General features: G+C 34.4%; 1 protein-coding gene across 7 annotated transcripts in view; it reads left to right on the forward strand.

Annotated features, from left to right (window-relative positions):
• Positions 1-22546, forward strand: part of LOC127849355 (uncharacterized) — an 81585-nt gene that overhangs the window by 15878 nt on the left and 43161 nt on the right. For 4 of the 7 annotated variants that reach the window (XM_052382091.1, XM_052382090.1, XM_052382092.1 and 1 more), the window contains exons 2-4: positions 2486-2637; positions 18936-18974; positions 20391-20651. In XM_052382091.1, the coding sequence (XP_052238051.1) occupies positions 2556-2637; positions 18936-18974; positions 20391-20651 (382 nt within the window). In that variant the 5' untranslated portion in view covers positions 2486-2555. The remainder of the gene's footprint in view (positions 1-2485; positions 2638-18935; positions 18975-20390; positions 20652-22546) is intronic. The other 3 variants (XM_052382095.1, XM_052382096.1, XM_052382093.1) reach the window with 2 other exon arrangements.

Genomic DNA, 22546 nt, shown 5'->3' on the forward strand with positions numbered 1-22546 from the left:
CATTTGTTTTTATTTAAAGATGTGATGAAATAACGTCCAATCAGGGTGTTTTTTTTTCCACTGAACATGCGTAAATCGCCTGACATGATGTTCATGTTTTTATACAACACAAAATACACCCACACTTTCCATGCGACATTCTACATGTCTGCATAATTTTCGCGCGCTTTCTATTGAGACAAAGGATAAAGCACAGTGAGTGTTTATTTGAAGCTAGAATTTAATTGTTAATGTCGCAATAGCATTAAAATTTGGAAGCGTATTTCGGATTACAAATTGAATAATGCTCATTTGAGAATCAAACGAAACATTTACAGCTGTGCATAATTAATTCAACGATAATTTTTTAAGGCGTATAACGTGTTGAATATATTTGAGGACGTGATATAGTCTATAAAGCATCATATAAAAATCATATCCGCTGATTAAAACGTGAAAATAATAACTATGAAAGTAACGTAAATCTAGCGTAAATCTAGGTTTCGACACTACACAAATGTACATGTAGGTGTATATCTTTGCACTAGATCCGCTGCTAACGTATGCGGCAGATTCATTCCGTGAAAGTACGCGAGGTTAATACAGACTCAGCGTCATTGCCCGGATCGATACCCCGTGCCTCGACGATACGCCACGTGAACACTTGACGCAACCGCCGAGTACTAACGTTCTGGCCGTGGCGTGACTGAGGATTATGTTTGTTCCGCGTTGGCTATACTGTAGTACAACTGTAAAACCTTGTTTACACTTTATAAGTCACATTTATTGTCCAATCTTCATGATAAAAAACTTAGACAGAATGTTTGTTCTAATGATATCTTGGATGAGTTTGAAATGGTTCCAATTTGTTAAAAATAATTCCGCCATGGGAATAATTGTTTCCTTATATGGCTATAGTAAAACCTTGTGAACACTTTAGAAGTCATATTTTTATTACAATCTTTATGAATCTTAGTCAGGAATTTGTTCTTAAGATATCTGCGTTGAGTTGGGAAATGGTTCCAGTCAGTTGAAAAACATGGCTACCTGGGGGCGGGCATTTTCCCTTATATTGCTTAGGTAAAACCTTGTTTACACTCGAGAAGTCACATTAATGGTCCAAATGTTATGAAACTTGGTCAGAACATTTGTTCCAATGAGTTCGAAAAACATGGCTGCCAGCTAGGGAGCGGGACATTTTTCCTTATATGGCTTATAGTGAAACCTTGTTAACACTTTTGCAGTCACAATTGTTGTGCTATCTAAATGAAATTTAGTAAGAGCACTTATTCTAATGAATTCTTGGTCGAGTTTGAAAATTCTTTTGGTTTGTTAAAAAAAACATTGCTGCTAGGGGGGGGGGGGGGGGGGGGGGCAGGGCAGTTTCCTTTAAACCGATTTAGTAAAAACTGTTTGAGGCCACCTTTATTGGCCAATTTTCATTAAATATAATGAGGACATTAAACAAACAACATGGTAATACGCTTGAAGTCACTTTTTTGGGTCCAATCTTCATGATTCAGCTCAAGCATTTTCAGAATAGTCTAAATTAACTATGTCTACTTCATTTGGGTCTCAGGGAAGGGCCTCTTTTTAAGTTGCAATGTCATTTTCTCTTTGCTCAATGTAAGGTTTCACTAAATCTTGAAAAACACATACCTGAAAGAGCTGTTATCTTTGCGATACTCAGCTGACAATAAACATTTGAAGATTTGGGAATTAAGTTTTTTAACTGCAGATACAGGAAGAAATGTTGGTTTGTTTACAATGAATCACTTGAACATGTTCTAAATATTCTGTTTACTGATATGCAAACACTGATAACATGTTCACGATAATTATAGGCAGTATTTGCACTATCATAGCATGGTTTAAAACCCAAAGAGGCAATTGCCCAATGTCAAAACTGTGCTTAACCCTTTGCATGCTGGGAAATTTGTCGTCTGCTAAAATGTCGTCTGCTCGATTTCTAAAATTAGCATTTTCTTCATTTCTTTTTCAAAGAATACTATCAGAATAGCAAACAGTTTGGAGCCTGATGAGACGCCACATTCTGTGGCGTCTCATCTGATCCAAACTGTTTGCACAGGCCTTCAAAATTCGGTTCCCGCACTGAAAGGGTTAATGAGTGAGTGTTAAGTGTCGTTCCATATTAGCGTGTGCAGTCTGCTAAGGCCAATAAGGAACAACACTTCCCGGGGCTTAATGCTTGTGCGCTAAGTGTTGTCTTGGGTTAGCTTGTGAACTCTGCACAGGGACATCACTGTCCGTCTCGATTGGATTTTCTCTAAGAATTGCTTTCCTTTAAACAATAAATGCCATAAAAGCGGGGAGTGTAGTCCCTAAGTAGCCTGTGCAAACTGTGAAGGTTATTCAGAAAAGACACCTTATGCCAATTCATTGTGCCCCATTTTCTGAGAACAGGGCTTATATGTTAAGCTTCTATGAACTATTGCACTAATAGTGCGTAATAATCTATTCATGTGTATGTCATTATGATTTTTAGGACCCTTCAATGATGTCGAAGTCCTGCTATTTTTGGTAGTACAAACCAATTCTGGACCACGCCGACCATCATGCCCGTGCCAAGTGTTTTGGGGGTCACGGTTGCTTTACTTAATTTGGCTTCCATGGCTCATTCCATGTTTTTCCCAGATGGTTTGTATTATATTTAATTTATACCTGACTGTAATTATAACTTATTCACAGTATAAAATATTTTGTAACTGCTTGTTAACCAATTAAATTTCGAATAACATTTTTTTCAACATAAATGATGATAAAATTTATAGTTAAAAGTACCATGATTTCGTCTTAAATTGAGATTATTTACATTCAGGCCTTTTTCCTTAGGCTGTTTGAGAAAAATGCTATTTCCAGTTTGGAAATGTTTTGGGGCAAAAAGTCTACTTATTTAGGAAAAACTAATTAAATACAAATCATAATTTATTAAATTATAAGAACACAATCATATAACATATATTTAAATACTTTGTAAGATGTAATTGAAATACAATTGAGTAATTTAATCACTACTAGACACTTCTTGATTTTTTTTTTATTCAAATAGGGAATTTATTTAACCATTTTGCTATTGGAGTGGGTCCGTTTTAGGGACTTATCGATATGTCTGAAAAAGGCCTGAAATTTTATTGTTGTATAAATTTCAGCAATATGATGGCAGTTTAATATATAACTTGAGCATTGGATTTTATATGGTTTTGTGCTGATATTTAGTATCCCCCGCCATAGACGGAGGGATATTGTTTTGGCGTTGTCTGTCCGTCCTTCCGCCTGTCCGTCCGGAGCAATTTCTTGGAAGTGCTTTGGCTGATTTCATTGAAACTTGGTATGAGTATATATATGGATAACAGGATGATGCACGCCAAATGGCATTGTACACCATCCGTTAATAACGGAGTTATGGTCCTTTTTATCTTGAAAAAATGCTTTTGTTAGTGTCAAATATAACACTTTTGTGTCCAAAAGCATATTGGCGGGGGATATCAATTAAATGAATTTGCTTGTATTTAGCATAGCTATTAGGATGAAGTGCTAGACGTTTGAGTTATTTTGCTCACCCTAGGTCTGGTGTCGTCACTTCATTTGTCCAAGTGTGTGTGATAAGTGAAAATCAAATAAAATGGATTTAGTCTTGTTTATTTTTTTGAATACATACCAGCGCTATTGCTGAATCTTAGTTATCCTTTGGTTTCAAATCTATTTAAGTTTTGATGGCCCTTTTATTGTATGTTTTCCTTTTATTGACCTCTGTGCAGAAATGCTCTTAAAAATTCAACCATTATCCCTGCTTCAAACCATTGCCAAATCCTCCACAAGCTTTCTTTGTCAATTAATTATGTTCTCTTAGCTTTTATTTATAATTTCAATATCAGCACAAAAAATGAAGTTTAATGTTTGTTTACTGATTTTATTGAAAATCAATACCTAAGAAATATGAACCTGGCACTATGACCATAGGCGGATACAGGGGGGGGGGGGGGGGGGGGGACGGACACGGCGTATGCCCCCCCAAAAATCTCCAAAGTAAAGTAAATTCATTGGATGTTTTACACTTAACTAGATCTAAATCACCAATTTAAACTTGTCAAAGCCTTCAAAACCACTAAAATCGTGGAGCTTCCAAAAAGCCCCCTCTGGACCCCCCAAACTATAAACTATGCACTTTTTTGGCATTATAAGAAGATACTTTGATGAAAGTATATAAGGCGTGACATGCTAGAGAAGTGGTTGTCAAAGCCTTCAAAAACACTAAAATCGTGAAGCTTCTTGGGAGCTTCGCCCCTCTAGACCCCCTAAACGATAAACTATTCATTTTTTGGCATTATACGAAGGTACTTTGATGAAAGTATATAAGGCGTGACATGCTCGAGAAGTGGTTGTCAAAGCCTTCAAAATCACTAAAATCGTGAAGCTTCCTGGGGGCTTGGCCCCCCGGACTCCCTAAACAACAAACTATGCACTTTTTTGGCATTATAAGAAAGTACTTTGATGAAAGTATAAGGCGTGACATGCTCGAGAAGTGGTTGTCAAAGCCTTCGAAATCACTAAAATCTTGAAGCTTACGGTGGGCATAGCCCCCTGGCCCCCTAGCAGAGTCTGCCCTGCACCCGCCAGGGGCCCTAGCGGCCCCCTTGATCCCCAGCAAATCTTTCAATATCCTGCCCCCCCTAACTAGAAATCCTGGATCCGCCCCTGATGACATTTAAGTTCGCACACTGAGGCACTTTGAATAAAAAATAGATTAGTGAAGAAATGCTTTTGAATTTACAAGAATGCCTTGGCGTGCCATATGTAAATGCATAAACTTTTATGTTCAAGGTTAATAGCATTTGATTTTTGAATTTTATAACTTAAATAGGTATTAAATATTGATAATCTGATATTATAAAATTACCAATAACAGTTTAAATGAAATTTTATGTGAAATTAAGTCATGCCATTCAAACTATGACACACTCATTTTAAATTCATGAGCTTTATTAAAACTTTCAAAGATTTCATCTGAAGGAATAATTATACATGTAACTGAATCTTTTTAACAACTTTAGTTGTCACTTTAGTTGTCCAGCCTTCAGTTGTGGTATACTGGTGAATAAGTGATAAGTTTGTGAAAAGTTTGTGAAAATTATATTGAATATGTTTCAAATTACTGGGTGTGTCACAGAGACAGGTGCCTGTCAATAATAGGTACCTCTAGCATGTACTTTTTAAGAAATATCTCTTGCACTTCATAATAACGACTTGACTGTTATTTTGGTGCAAGGAGACAATTATTATAGTAACTTGCCCTTCAGTTGCTTTTGCCCTTGAGTCAGACATTTTTTATTTGTGTAGTTTGTAGTTGAGATATGTTTGCAATAACTTCGTAACAAACACTCAACCCTTAGTATCCAAAGTTAATAAAGAATTAAAAGGAAAATGTCATGAAATATTTTCTCACAATCAAATTGAATGAAAAAGTAAAAATAACTTATTGTGACGGTAACTTTAGAATTTTCAAATCAGTTATCGATCAGCTTTATATCATCAACATTAATAATTTTGCCAGGGGCATTTCACAACCTTCATAAAATCAAAAATTACTTGATATTGAATACATTAGGTAATTCTGTAATAATGGAAGGCTATTTTCAGTTGTTCATTATATTTTATAGATTTCAGAGTAACATGTGTGTTATTACCCATTTTGCTTTAATGAGACGAACTCAAATCTCTCATATGGCGAACATGAGTTTGAATGGCAGAAGCATTAAATATATTAGTTCTGGCTACCATAACTTTAAATGTCGCTTTTATGATTTTTGGCTGGCGCGACTTTCAATACTATATAAACTGTACGCTAAAGTTTCTTTAGCTATAAATATATGTAACGTAAGAGCATTGGCCACACATTCATTTAAATTCATTTAAATTAACACAAATTTATAGATAATTCATTAGCTCACATTTTAACAACAGAAATCTCATAATGTTTATCTTTGTATTTGCGTACTTTTCTGGGTCACTCTCAATGCTATAAATGGTTCTGTTGTTGTATAGTTTGGATATAGACTTTAGAAGTGACTATGTCATTTTTCCTCTTTAAAAAAACACACTTATTTTCGTAAACAGATCACACATTTATATACATTAATTCAACACAGGCCTGCAACTTCAACTGCTAATATTTGAATTGGTATAAATCTGCTATATTGGTATAAAACCCATGCAGTGTTAAAGTATGTGTCGGTATTAAGGGCGTATATGTGTTCGACTCACATGCAAATTCAGTGGGTTAACTCACTATTTTTCAATTAAAATAAGGTTGGAACCACATAGTTATTTGAAAAGTACATTAATTACAAAAGCTATTGTCACTATAATCTAATACAGAAATTCTAAGCACATACAGTAATTTCACGTTGATCCCTCGTTGTGCTAACTACAATTTTTTTTAATAAACTAGGCAACCTCATTTAAGCCTCATTGCATTTTGCACCCACACAGTGACCTGAAACAACAATGTATAACAAATTCAGCTTAAGAGCAAGTGATCATTAAAGATGATTAATGACACATACGTACGTCACTAACACAATATACATGATAGTTTAGGTTTAACTGTGCATGAAATGTCTCCATTAAAGGAAGATTTTCTCATTTAATTGTCCTTTAATTTTAGTTCTTTCAATATGAATACTCAGTATTTAACCTATCAAGCTATGTAATTTTTCAGTTAAAAATGAAGTAAATTATTTTTTTGAAAGGGACTGTCAACCGCGATTGACTAAAAAAGAAAAGTTCTAAAATACCGTATTTTTTACAATTTATGAAAAAAGATAAGTTTTAAAATACCGTATTTTTTACAATTATTAGTTTATATTGATTAAAATATCATGACTGGTATATTACACTGCTTGAAAAAAAAAATCATTTTTGCAGTATATTCGGTAATAAAATTTCGTGATGTTAAATCGAAAGAACATTGCGAAAATAGGTGACATTATATAAATATTACATGGCTGACAGGGTGACAGTAAATTTGTCAACTTGAGGAAATACTGTCAACCGAGGCGAAGCCAAGGTTGACAGTATTTTTCCGAAAGTTGACAAATTTACTGTCACCCTGTCAGACATGTAATATTTATTTTATTATACCGAATAAACTATTCAAAAATGAACAATTTATATGAACCATGAACAATTTCAATATTCAATAATTGAATTTAATATCAGCAATGAACAACCATTAATATGTGGAGTGGTTCAGATTTACGGGCAGAGCAAAATGAACTTCGCTTTATTCGGCACCGACCTAGTAATCAATTTATCCCATCAATTTTCTTAGTCGTCAATTATTTCTTTAAAAATATATTACAGAACCAGCTTTCCGTATTTTATTTTCATCACTTGATTACGCAATTTATGACGTACTTGTGTGACGTCATTTCGGTGACGAAACATTTTGGGACAACAATAGGGACGTGGTGGTTTAAAAGCATCAAACGAATCCAAAACGTATTTCGGATTGTGTGTTTGTCATGCATAACACCTTAAGAACAGACACTGGAAGTGTATTATCGTTGTAACTTTATTGTTATTAGCATTGGATTAAAGTTGCCTTTGAGGTAAGCGTGTCGTTTATACTAAATTGATTTTCTTTTTGACTCCTGTCATTTAAGCTTAAATAATGGCATTAATCTATTCTACAGCACAGTTTCAGTTGCAATCGATATTTTAATTATCCAAATACAACGGACACGCAAAACTGCGTACTGCGCATGCGCGAATGGGACAGTATAATTTTCGAACATTCCGCACGTGATTGCTAAGGCAGCGGGATACAGTATTTTTTTGTCAGTAAAGTTTTTCCCGCTGGTGGCACGTGATTGCTATGGCAGCGGGATACAGTATATTTTGGACAGTAAATTTATTCCCGCTGGGTCTGACAGTATTTCTATGTCACAATGGCCTATGGGAGTTTAGCATTGTAAATAAAAGTGAGGTATAATAAAACAATATACGCACTCATAATAAGTAAGTGAAGTAGATTGATCATTTTATATATAAAATATATACATAATTCACTTCGCAAGCACAATTTGCATTCTTGGGTTTACCACGTGACGATGATGATCAATCTACTTGCGTTATTGTCCGCTACCGGTTTCACCGGAGGGGACTTATGGTTTGCGCTCTGTGTGTCTGTGAGTCTGTATGTCACACTTTTCTGGATCCTGCGATAACTTTTAAAGTTCTTAATACATGTATTTTTTCATGAAACTTGAAACATGGATAGATGGCAATATGGAAATTATGCACATCATTTAATTTTTTTCCTACGTCAAAAATTATGGTTGCTATGGCAACAAATAGACTAGAAATACTGCTGAAAATGGCGGTTTTCTTGACCTGAGATAACTTTAAAAGTTCTTATTTTTTTTTCATGAAACTTGCAACATGGATAGATGGCAATATGGACATTATGCACCTCATTTCATTTTCTTCCTAAGTCAAAAATTGTGGTTGCTATGGCAACCAAAAAAAATGACAATGGTGGAATTTCTGACAGATTTTGGAGCTGGTAGGGGACCATATTGCTTGACAATAAATAGCCTTGTTTATAGTTAACTGGTAAAAACCTGGTAGACATACTCATTTCAATTTTATTACCGAATATACTGAAAATATGAAAACTTAACAACTTATTTTCAAGTTATGTAGTAATTACCAGTTGTGATATTTTAATCGATATACACTAGTCATTGTAAAAAAGTACAGTATTTTAAAACTTTGCTTTTTTTCGTCAATCTTGTTGCCGGTCCCTTAAAGAGAGGCAATAACCATTTATTATAATTATCCATACTTAAACTGAAAGGCTAAGTTTTAAAGGTTTAATATATTTTGTCATTGTTTTAAAGTCATGTTTTGTTAGCTGGTTCGTAATTTATCTTAATTTATTCAAACCATGAGTGTATTCATTAAAAATGTAAAATAAATTATGATATTTTAAACCTACATAAGATTTTGTCTTAAAGGGATATTTTCACGCTTTGGTAAATTGACAAAATTGATAAAAGTTGTTTCAGATTCGTAAGTTTTTGTTTAGTTATGATATTTGTGAGGAAACAGTAATACTGAACATTAACCATGCTCTAATATAGCCATTATATGCATCTTTTGACGATTTTAAAACCTAAAAATTATAAAGCGTTGCAACGCGAAACGATTGAATAATTTGGAGATTTCTGTTTTTGTCGTTAAATTTTGTGCAACTACGAAGATTGCTTATATAAGGTATAAAATACGCCAAGAATGTGTACTCGGCGGAATAGCTCTGTAGGCTAAAGCGTTTTTACTTCAGGACTCTGGCAGGACTCCAGGGGTCATTGGTTCGAAACCTGCTCCGGGCAATGTTCTTTTCCTTTTTTAATTTTTTTCTTGATTTTTTACTGGAGCTTTTACGATCCAATGTTTACATTTATCAATATAAAGCATTTAATGAATAAGTTAAAAAAATGCCAAAATCTGTGAAAAGGCCCCTTTAATTACACTAAACATTATTCTATGCAACGCAGGACAACACATTTACAAGTTTATAATTGTCTTACAAGGTAAAAATGTCAAGTAACACGATAAGGAAAAGGTGGAAATAAAACTTCAACAATATTATAATAATTTCAAAGATGTGCATTTAAGCACTGTATGACTTGCTTTGTCTTAAAGTAGAATAAGGCTTTGCCCTCGTGTTGAACATGATGTTTGGGAAATTTCAGTACTTTTAAAACATGAAAATGGTCTGATTTTTAGCTCCACTGGCCAGAGGCCATCGGGGCTTATGTCATGGTCCTGTGTCCGTCGTGCATGCGTGCGTCAGTGTGTTGACTTTTTCTTTAAACATCTTCTTCTCCTAAACTACTGGTCCAATTCTGATGAAATTTCTCAGGAATGTTCCTGGGGTGAACTTCTTCCGATTTTTTTCAAATTATGCTCCTGGGGTCAAATTTGACCCTGCCCCAGAGGGTCAAAAATTTAAAATTTGCTTATATAAGGCCTATTTTGTGAAAACTGTAAAAAATCTTTTCGTCCATAACCATTGGGCCTAGGGCTACCAAATTTGGTATGTAGTGACAATTCGTATAGTCCTCTACCAAGTTTCTTCAAATTATGCCCCTGGGGTCAAATTTGACCCTGCCCCAGGGGGTCAAAAAATTGAAAATTTGCTTATATAAGGCCTATTTTGTGCAAACTTTAAAAATCTTCTTGTCCATAATCGTATGGCATAGGGCTACCAAATTTGGTATGTAATGACATCTAATAGTCCTCTACCAAGTTGAACATATGCTGATATTGGGCCCTTTTTGTGCAAACTTTAAAAATCTTCTTGTCCATAACTATTGGGCCTATTTCTACCAAATGCGGTATGTAGTGACATCTTATAGGTCTCTACTTAGTTTGTTCAAATTATGCTCCTGGGGACAAACTTGACCCTGCCCCGGGGGTCACAAAAATGAACATATGCTTAAAATTAAGGGCTATTTTGTGCAAACTTTAAAAATCCTCTGTTCATAATTTATAATAGAGCCTAGGGCTACTAAATTTGGTATGTAGTGATATCTAATAGTCCTCTACCAAATTTGTTCATGACTCGCAGATTACCCCCTATTGATTTTGAGGTCACTAGGTCAAAGGTCAAGGTCACGGTGACCCGAAATAGTAAAATGGTTTCTGGATGATAACTCAAGAACGCTTATGCCTAGGATCATGAAACTTCATAGGTACCCTTGCAAAAAGTTAACCCACTTTCATACCAAAACACACTTAAACCAACATAAAACTGTGTTTTTTCTAAGTTTTTCTGAGCGGAAGTTGGTTTTTGCTAATAAAAGCGAGTTTTATGTGAGCTAAACTGTGCTTAACTGAGTTTAAAGTTGGTTTTTTAAAGTAGATGTGTGTTAAAGCGAGTTTTTTTGCTGTAAGAAGTTGGTTTTTTATGTGTCAAAAGTGAGTCTTTTTATTTATGAGTTGGTTTATGTGTGTTTAAGTGTGTCTTTTTGTTTCATAAGCGAGTCTTTTACAACAGAAGTGGGTCTTTTTATAAACAGAAGTGGGTTAAAGCGAGTTTAAGTTGGTCTTTTTATAAATAATTTGAAAGCCGCAACAAGGCTAAAAGACTCACTTTAACACACTTATCAATAAGTTGGTCTTTTGTTTATTAACATAACTCAATAATAAAACAATAATTCTTCAACTAGGTCTTTGTTTCATGTTTATAGCCATATATTATCAAGGTGAATTGTAAAGGGGCTTTTTTACAGCTTGTTTGCCATTGCACCTTTTGTACATTTATGGGCTCCCCATAATTTTAAGGAAACATTGGATAAAAATTGCTCTTTCAGAACATCACAGGTTCACAGATACTATAAAAATGTTAAAATGTTCAAACTTAGTTTTATACCTGAATATGAAATTGTTTGTCTTTCACTTTGAATCAATACATAAATATTAAATATATTATAAGAACAATCACACATCTATAAAAATGTGAATACTTCCATTTAATTTATGTTCTTTGGAGAATTCAATAGACTTACAGTGTGTTTTTGTATTCATTTTTTGAGGGGGAGAGTGACACTGTTTCTATAATAAATAAAACTAGTTTCAGTGTGAAAGTGTTGATTAATATATGGAAACTTATGTGGGCTTGCCAGCATCAATTATATCTCCTCAACATAAAAACAATAACTATTTTAACTTTCTTATACTGATATTTAACCCCAATACAATTAATGCCTACCACATTGACCTTTAACATACAATTTAAAAGGCAATAAAAATAAATAATATTTATACTATTAATATTATTTGCTAACACCATTCAGCATGTTTTTTTTAAATATTCACAATTAAATATAATATGCTAAGGGTGCTGTGTATTATTCAATAAATACATATATGTTGGTGTTGAAATCAGTAGATATTTCTCAGATTTAGTAATTGGCTGACACACATAAGAGATTAGCCCTCCCCCCCCCCCCCCCCCCCAATTAAATCATAAACATTAATTCTTATCACAGTATCAGTGCTCCATCTATAGGCCTAACAAAGGGGTGTTGATAGACTTTTGATTGGCTGAGCCACCATCTATTTGAAAACAAGCGACTTTGATTGGCTGGAGACAGGAAGTTATGTTTTGAAAACAAAGGGGGTTTTTATCAACTGACTTTGAGCTTTAAGGTATAATTGAGTAACATTAAGACTTATAATTCTAGTTTAAAATGTCTTGAATAACTTTCAGCATGAAGTATTGTGTGGTGAAAACAATGTGTATGTACTACAATGTGTAAATCAACAATAAGTTTGTTGCAAAGGAGATTCAAAGTGGATGGTTAAAGTGATATGGTCTCATAATTCATCAACTGCCTGTTATCTTGGAATACTGAAGAACAGTTGTTTTAGGTTTGTATTTTCATTTTTACATCACTTTTTTATTTAGTTTTATATTGAATTAATTATGATCATTATCATATTTATGTATTGTCACTGGGAAATGTAAATGGATAAGTATAAATGTAATGCAATTATAAGGAAAAACAACACCATTTGAATAATTATGGCTGTATTTTATTATTATTGTCATCTTAAATGTTATTTATACCTATTTCTGGTTATTAATGAACAGATTTCTTTCCCACATATTCAATGAAAACTTTTATATTTTAAATTTGAAGGTTAGACTCCCAAGGTGAAATTTACATTGATTGGAAGATTCTTTGGATAGAATATTCCTGCCAAAAGACAGCAGAAGGGGGACTAACTGATGTATGGATTTTGACACCAGATTTTACCCTGCACGAGCAGCCCAACTTGAGTAGATCAGGAGTGGGAAAACCGAGCCCTGTCCTTGACAAAGGAAAGTTGGGTTTGTTGAGAGGTAAAACTATACAGGTTTTAGCATTTGAAAGGCGTCACACTTCCGACCAGTCCACACAGCCAAATGAGACCACATATCTTGGTACATTTTCAAACAGTATTTTCTACCACACGTAATTTCTTTTAATTATTTATGACAAGCGTTAAGTCACATGTGATCACAGGATTTAAATTGCCAAAAATAAACAAACAAAAACAACAAGCAAACAAACTTGTTTTGATTTAAATTAATAATATTTATAGTAACAAGATATACCATAACAGCAATATTTATCACTTACATTATAAAATATCTTTCAGGACCTGATCTCAAATGAGATCATGCACAAGACGCACCTCGCAAAGGCCATGACAGTATAGTTTTCAGACCTGATCAGCTGGTGACTGCTCTATGAAGTGCTGTTCAACCTCCCCTAAGGGGGAGATTCGAGAGGGTCTCCTGATTGCTGAACACTACGCCATGGTTGGTATGATTCTTTTTTATAGGGAAAAAGGGGATTTAAATATATAGGTGTTCTACTGCCTCCATATTCATTTTGAAACAAACATAATGCAATTGATTCAAATTTGACTCCAGCACATAATCTGTCTTGCGTTAATTTAATACTACTGCTAAAATTTGAGAGTTACTAAAAATTGTGTTTGTGTATAAAAGTTTTGAGAATTTAACACATAGGCAGACAAAAATAACCTCAGTATAAAGTTAACGATCAAGCTCTAATTTTGAACGATATAAAAAATTCAAGCAACAGTAATTTGCCTCCTTGTTTCAAAAACCTCTTTTGAAATCCTTCTAATGTAGATGATGTTAAAATGGGATATCTGAACTGATGATATTGATGTAAAAGTTTATTCCACCAAAATCAAGTCATTCAGATCAGACTTGATTTGGGTGGAATAAACTTCTACATGTTTTTTTAATACTGTAATGTACAGTAAAATCCTGCATTGATTGTTCATATACATTTCAGTTGTCATCTCCAAAAAGTTTGCCCTTCCCAAATTATCAACAGTGGAAGAGAACATGAGATGGGCCTTGAGGAGGTTTCCTGTCATGTACTGCGGGGAGAATATATAAACTGTTTAGTGCTGAGCAATATGTTCCTTTGTTCATAGGTGTAAATATGTGTAAAGGGCTATTCCAGGAAAAGATAGGATGAAGGATTCCTTAATGTTGTCATTTTATAAATCCGGTACCACCAACACAGTTAAAAACAATTATTATAAATTTTATCCTCTGTATCACCCCTCACTAACTGAAACTGTATATAATCATGGTTCATACCCTTCCTCCCATTTTTACCTGTGGTAGCCCAAAGAGGAGAATGTTATTTATTTTAATTTATTATGTTAAATGTGCTCGCATATTGTGATAATGTATCTTGGGTAGATGTTTTCCTGGTTTTGTTAAAAATGCACTGTAAAAATGTTCACATTATTTGTTTTTTTAATATAAACATTGTTTTTTGCAAATTGTGTGTGTCTTTTATTTATAATCACATGGGGCTTGTAATGATCTGTTGTGATTTTATCTCAAATAACCTTTTTACCATTAAGGTGTAAATAATTTTTTTTTTACTAAGGTTACAGGTCAAACAAGCAAAATTTTATGATTCCTTAAGCGAACAAAAGACTCACAAAAACCAACTTAAACACACTATTGTAGAGAGAAGTGTGTTTAAGTTGGTTTTTTGTGAGTTTTGGTATGTTGGTTTTTTGTGAGTTTTGGTATGTTGGTTTTTTTGTGGGTTTTGGTTTGTTGGTTTTTTGTGAGTTTTGGTATGTTGGTTTTTGTGAGTTTTTTCTGTGTTTAACTCAGTTTTAACCAAGTTGGTAAAAAAACCCACTTTAAACACAGAAAAAACCAACATACCAAAACTCACAAAAAACCAACATACCGAAACTCACAAAAAACCAACATACCAAAACTCACAAAAAACCAACTTACCAAAGCCCACATTTATGTAACAAGTGAGTTTTTTCTGTGTTTAACTCAGTTTTAACCAAGTTGGTAAAAATACCCACTTTAAACACAGAAAAAGCCAACTTACCAAAACTCGCAAAAAACCAACATACCGAAACTCACAAAAAACCAACTTACCAAAACTCACAAAAAACCAACTTACCAAAGCCCACATTTATGTAACAAGTGAGTTTTTTCTGTGTTTAACTCAGTTTTAACCAAGTTGGTAAAAATACCCACTTTAAACACAGAAAAAACCAACTTACCAAAACTCACAAAAACCAACATACCAAAACCCACTAAAAACCAACTGCCAATACCGCTTGGTTTAACACGGATAAAACTCGTGTTTAACTCGAGTTTTACACACTTATTTGGGAAGGGTACATTGATCATGACTCGCAGATGACCCCTATTGATTTTTAGGTCACTATGTCAAAGGTCAAGGTCACGGTGACCCGAAATAGTAAAATGGTTTCTGGATGATAAACTCAAGAACGCTTATGCCTAGGATCATGAAACTTCATAGGTACATTGATCATGGCTCGCAGATGACCCTATTGATTTTCAGGTCACAAGGTCAAAGGTCAAGGTCACGGTGACTCAACTTAGGAAAATGGTTTCCGGATGATAACTCAAGAAGGCTTACATTGATCATGACTCGCAGATGACCCCTATTGAAGTTCAGGTCACTAGGTCAAAGGTCAAGGTCAAGGTCATGGTGACTTTACTCAGTAAAATGGTTTCTGGATGATAACTCAAGAAAGCTTATACGCCTAGGATCATGAAACTTCATAGGTACATTGATCATGACTCGCAGATGACCGCTATTGATTTTAAGGTCACTAGGTCAAAGGTCAAGGTCACAGTGCCAAAAAATGTACCTTATTCACACAATGGCTGCCACTACGACTGACAGCCCATATGGGGTCATGCATGTTTTACAAACAGCCCTTGTTATATTTTGAGATGATTCTTTACAAAGAAAGATGCTATTATTGTATTTGTTATAAATGTGTGAAAGGCTCTTAAGAAGGAACCAGAGATTATTAACCCTTTACCAAACACTAACAGGATTTTACAGGTTTGTAGCTGACGACTTTATAAATAATTGTGATAAACGGAGAAATTGCTCAAGATGAGCAATTTCTCTTTTTATCACAATTATTTCTACCCTACCTGATCATTTCCTTCAGATTCCATTACAATTTAATTGTTGTCTGCAACCTCTTTCAAATTGGGAAAGTCCAAAATGAGTCGTTTGGTAAAGGGTTAAGGCATTTTGATTCATATGGGTCTTGTGAATCTGTTTCAAATCAAATGCGTAGATTTGATCTTCAGCATAAAAAAATATGTGAAATAGAAAGAACGACAATATCTTTTGGAGATATAAATGTACCTACATTATAAGCAAAGGACCTTTGCAACAATTCCCGGGCTTTTTAGTCTGTTTAGTAAACACGGTAGTAACTTTTTCCATATATAAAAATGCTCACCCTTCCAACTTTAAGCGCCCAGTGGGACGAGGGATAGAAAGAGAAAGTCACATGCTTGAGTACATTTCAACCCATGCGCATTGCACGTTTCTTTCGCATAAAAAAACAGTGGAGCGATACAGGGCCATGATGGCCCTCTTGTTTACTTTTTAGCAAACCTGAGCACAACGTGCTCATGGTGAGCTTTTGTGATCGCCTTTGTCCGTTGTGCGTCGTCCGTCGTGCGTCGTCAACATATTGCCTTGTGAACACTCTAGAGGCCACATTTATTGTCTGATCTTCATGAAATTTGGTCAGAACATTTGTCCTATTGATACCTCGACTGAGTTCAAAACTGGGTCATGCTGGTTCAAAAACTAGGTCACTAGGTCAAAAAAAGAAAAACCTTGTGAACACTGTTACAGAAGTCACATTTGATGCCCAATCTTCATGTGACTTTGTCAAAATGTTTGTCTAAATAATATGTTGGTTGAGTTCAAAAATGGTTCCGGTCCGTTGAAAAAACATGGCCGCCAGGGGGTGGGGCAGTATTCCTTATATGGCTATAGAGAAACCTTGTTAACACTCTAGAAGTCACAATTTTTGCCCAATCATCATTTAACTTGGTCAAAACATTGGTTTCATTGATATCTCGGACGAGTTCGAAAATGGTCCAGATCGGTGAAAAAACATTGCCGCTAGGGGCAGGGTAGTCCATATAAACGGATTCCCAGAGCCTTTGATAAATTTTGCTATGGCGGCTCTGGCAGTCCATAATTATGCACCCCTTCATGGGTGCAGTTCAGCGCAGCGAATCCCTGCGCTTCACTAAACAGACGTCATTTGAGACAAATTGAGGAAAATAATGAATAAACTTCATAAACATGTTAAATTTACCTGATGTTATCCTTTGCATGCATCCGATAAAAACAAGACGATGTTAAATCAACACACTTTTCTCGCTGACATTGTTATGTTTAAATTTGAAACAGTGTATTCTGTATGAATACCACATCGTTATCGACTTTTTGGCTCCAACACATAACGCGACGTACAAAATATTGGTGTAATGCGACCTGACCTATATTGGGTCAATTTTCCAATATGGCGGATACAGCGTACAAAACAAACCTTAGTCAATACAAATCAATTATTTTTTGCTTTAATGGTACCATTTGGATGAGTTTGTGGTTTAGATAGGTAAATTTTAATAAGCTCTTGCAGTTTCAGTGTTCATTAACCTTTGAATTGTTGATAACATTTTGCACCCATGGACAAGAGAGAGCGCATTGCAACTCTAAGCCTAAGCTGAGAGTTGAATTATTGCAACTAGGGGCGGGGCAGTTTCCCTTATATGGCTATAGTAAAACCTTGTTAACACTCTAGAGGCCACATTTATTGTCCAATCTTCATGACATTTGGTCAGAAGATTGGTCTGTATGATATCTTGAATGAGTTTGAAAATGGTTATGTTTGCTTGAAAAACATGGCATTTTTCCTTATATGGCTACATGTATATATATTGCTATATTAAAACCTTGTGAACACTCTAATAGCCACATTTATTGTATAATCTTCATGAAATTTGATCAGAAGATTGGTCTCAATGATATCTTGGATGACTTTGAAAATGGTTATGGTTGCTTGAAAAACATGGCTACCAAGGGGCAGGGCATTTTTCCTAATATGGCTATATATGGCTATAGTTAAATCTTGTTAACACTCTAGAGGCCACATGTATTGTCCGATATTCATGAAACTTGGTCAGAAGATTCATCTCAATAATATCTTGGACAAGTTAAAAAATGGTTCCGGTTGGTGGAAAAACATGGCCGCCAGGGGGCGGGGCATTTTTCCTTATATGGCTATTGTAAAACCTTGTTAACACTCTAGAGGCCACATTTATTTTCCGATCTTCATGAAACTTGGTCAGAAGATTTGTCCTAATGATATCTTGGATGAGTTCGAAAATGGTTTCGGTTGCTTAAAACACATGGCCACCAGGGGGCAGGGCATTTTTCCTAATATACATTGTATATCATGCTTTTGTAAAACCTTGTTAACACTTTAGAGGCCACATTTATTGTTTGATCATCATGAAACTTGGTCAGATGATTTGTTCCAATGATATCTTGGATGAGTTCAAAAATGGTTCCAGTTGCTTGAAAAACATGGCCACCAGTGGGCCAGGCATTTATCCTTATATGGACTTATGAATCTTCATGAAACTTTGTCAGTATATTTGTTAAAATGATATCTTGGATGCGTATGAACATGGTTCTGGTCTGTTGAAAAACATGGCTGCCAGGGTGTTCACTAGTCATGAAAGTTGGTAAGAACATTTTGTTCTAATGACATCTTGGGCTGCACAGAACAGGTCAGTTCCTTTGAATCTCAGGTGAGCGACTTTGGGCCTTTCAGGCCCTCTTGTTTATTACAGATGGGAGTTTCACGATGAGACTTATGGCATTCCTAGAATATATATTTTTTTTCATTTAAATACCTCAATATTTCAATTAAAATATTTATAGGTATTGAATAGGATGTGATATTTTGTATGTACAACACTATTTGTCTTACAGAGCGTCTTATCTTTCTACAAAGAGCAGTTGATTTAAAAGGTATATAGAAGAATAAACATCTATCATAAAGGCTTGGTTTTGGTCCCCATCAAGGCAGGTTTGCTTTAAAAATGAATTTAAGGTGCCAAAATACAAATATGCTTGCGTTTTGCAAGTAAAACAGTTTAAAGCACTAATAGTAATGCAGTGTGCATGTACATGTATTTAGATGTAACAAAATCCCCCAAATGGCTTGCTTTGTTTTGATTCACAGATTTATGGAGACCGATTTGATTTTTTTGGACACAAATCCAACTTCAGACTATTTTTTTCCAAAATTAAGATTGAGAGCTTTTTCAAAGTTCTTTCAGACTTGATTCATAAAACAATAAGAAATATTTTAAATATAATAAATATACAGCTTCAATGTCTGAAAACAAAGTTTGAAAACTTATATTGCTGCATAATTTAATTCAGAAGAAAATATAAAGCTTTAGTGATGGTCTACGCCTGTAATATATCTTCATCAGCAACATGCCTTTTTTGTAATTTTGTATAATGCATGTGAATAGCTTTTGTTTATATAGCAGTTTGGACAAAGAGTACTAATATATATGTGTCATGTTGACAATTCACATATACACAACAGGCTTAAACGGTGTGGGGATGGATGGTATAATATGGTGTGAATGAACTAAAAACCCAAAACTAACATCGAGTACAATAATAGTAAACATTGTTTTAACTTGAATTTTCTTTTCTGACAGTCATCAATAAGAGCTTGATTTCATTGCCTGAAAATCAAACATTCAACAAAGGTAGCATGTTACACTGGCTATTTTAATGATTTTGCTTAAAAAAAAATAAAATGTGAAAAATAGTCTTATCTGATGTACAATCAAAATAAAAAATTCAGGAACTGTTGCAGATTTTTTCCTGATATTGCAAATTACTCTTGTTGATATTTCCAATAAACCATAGCTGCTGAAATTGCCCTTCAGCATTGCTCATATTGCCAATTACCAATCACCATTTCTGATAATTGCCAATTACTGTTGGTGATCTAACCAATAACTATTGCTCAAATTGGGAATTGCCATTGCTGATATTGCCAAATGTAATTGTTGATATTGCCAAATATAATTGATGAATACTGCCAATAAGCAAAGCTGATATTGAAAATTACAATGGTGATATTGCCAATTAGCATTGCTGATATTGCCAATTACCATTAGTGATATTTCCAATATACGTTTGGATGCGCATTATTGGATGCAAATCTGTTGAAAACTTGAATTTATTTTCCTGAATAATAGGTGCCTATTCATAATAACTAGGTGTGCATCATAAGTACAATAACGTTTTCACATTCTTTATATATATTGCAACAAAACATTGCCAAATTGCTTCCCTGCCACACATTTATTGCACATTTATTCCTGTTTGCTTTACATGTTGTTTCCCGCATTTTTGCAGCGTTGCAACCCCATAGCCCGAAAGTATGCACTTCTGACGACCTCACCCTAAAGTGTACGTACACAGGTCCCCTAGCTGACCTGACCCTAGTAAGCAGGGAAGACCCGGCACGGGAAAGGGCAAACTGGACCCAAATGGGCCGGGAGGCCACTTACATTTTGTCAAATATTTCTACTGAAGACAACAATTTAAATATCTATTGTTGCCAAGGAAATTGTGAGGAAGGAACCATTCTTGGAGTAGTTCTTCTACATGTTTACAGTAAGAAGACATTATTATTTGAGTTTGCATGCTAGTGTATGCTTGCTTATAATGGCTGTAACAATATAATGCAAAACCACAATTTATGTTTGTGTTTAAAAAGTTGCAGATCTTGTTATATTGGATGTAGCTTTTCCAGTTTTTATATCACTGTGGAGACTGATTTCTTACACAAAACTAAGCCTAATCACAATCAAGTGTCAACATTTCTATTATGTTCTGTAACATTTTTAAACCAAATATTATTTATGCAATGGTAACTGTTTTGTTCCGCATTTCTGGTACTTAATAATTTGTGTAAATTGAACATTCTTTATTGCAAAATATCTCAGTGCAGATCCGTCATTATATTGTGGCAAGCCTGATAGTTATGAATGCATGGTGTCAGTTTGGTATTCTGTAACTTCTTTGAGTTGCCAAAAACTCAATATATTGCCATATTTTATCAATTTGATAACTATTTTACCCTTTCTTTTGGAAAATGGGGCTTACGGCATATGCGTAAAGTGTTGTCACAGATTAGCCTATGCTGTCCAGCACAGGCTTATCAGGGACAACACTTTCTGCTTTTATGGAATTTTTTTTATTGAAGGAACTCTCTTCTATTAAATGAAAATCCAGTTAAGGTGAAAAGTGTGTGCCCAGATTTGCGTGTGTGGACTGCAAAGGCTTATCTGGGACGACACTTTACTCATTTATTTCATGCATTTAGCCCAGTTTTCACAGAACATTTAAGGCTCATGTAAACAATTTTCTGTTGATTCATTATAAAGCACAATTTTATGTAGTCATAAATTTATCATATAGTGATCAGGAACAAATCTGGCAATATTGAAATCTCGGGTTTTCCCAACCATTCTTGCAGTCTCACAAATGATTTCTTTCTTTCTTTACAAATGTATACCAATGTTATTCTAAACAGAGTTATTTTGCAAATTTAGTATGCTTAAAATGAAAATAGAATTTAGACAAAATACTGCTGATGGAATTTCTATGTCAGTTATTATTCAAAGGCAGTAATTTATTGAGAAAAGTTCGTAAAAAATACTGCAATTCCTTTCGAAATTTCTATTATTTGGCATTTGGGATAGTCAAGAACATTTGGTTACTGGTAAGTTTTCATTTCAGAAGCAGTGTGATTGTGGTTGTTTGTTGATTTTACTAGTAGTTTCTTAGGGAGTTGACGTTAAATAGGTTGCATAATTATGTCTGCTTTTGCCATGTACGAGAAGTGGAAAATAATATTGCTTTGAAACATTTTAATGGTTCAATTGTAAGATGGTTTCCACTTACTTGCAAAACAAATCAAATCTCACCATATCTTTACAATCATAAAAAAAAAGTTGACGTAAATTTTATTACAATCTTGATGTTAAATTCATTTCTAATTGCTATTAAATTTTGTAACATCAATCTGTTTGAAAGACTTGGTTTAATGTATGACAAGAATTGCACTTAAACGACCATTTTATTCAAATATTTTATCAGACTTGATCTATCAAGCTTTTTATATAGTCTAATTTCTTGACATGAATTTTAAAAGTTGTGTTTTTTGGTTAAGCTGCAGGACATTTTTATAATATGCAATTTGTCAACTGAGGTCTTTGCCATATGTAATGAAATCAGCAAATGTAGTGTTTCACAAATTATACCTTGAACTAACATTTGTATAATCTGTCAATGCCGATATATGAGCCTCAATTTTGGATAATGGGGCTAAAAACATGTGCGTAAGGTGTTGTGCAATTAATTGGTGCATTCTGCACAGGCTAATCAGGGACTTTACTTTTCGCTTATAATGAATTTTCCATTTAAATCTCATTTTAAAAATAAAAATCCATTCCATGGGGAAAGCGTCATCCCTGGTTATCCTGTGCTGGCTGCACAAGCTAGTC

The sequence above is a fragment of the Dreissena polymorpha genome, chromosome 1, assembly GCF_020536995.1.
Source record: "Dreissena polymorpha isolate Duluth1 chromosome 1, UMN_Dpol_1.0, whole genome shotgun sequence".
In the NCBI taxonomy this organism is placed as follows: Eukaryota; Metazoa; Mollusca; class Bivalvia; order Myida; family Dreissenidae; genus Dreissena; species Dreissena polymorpha.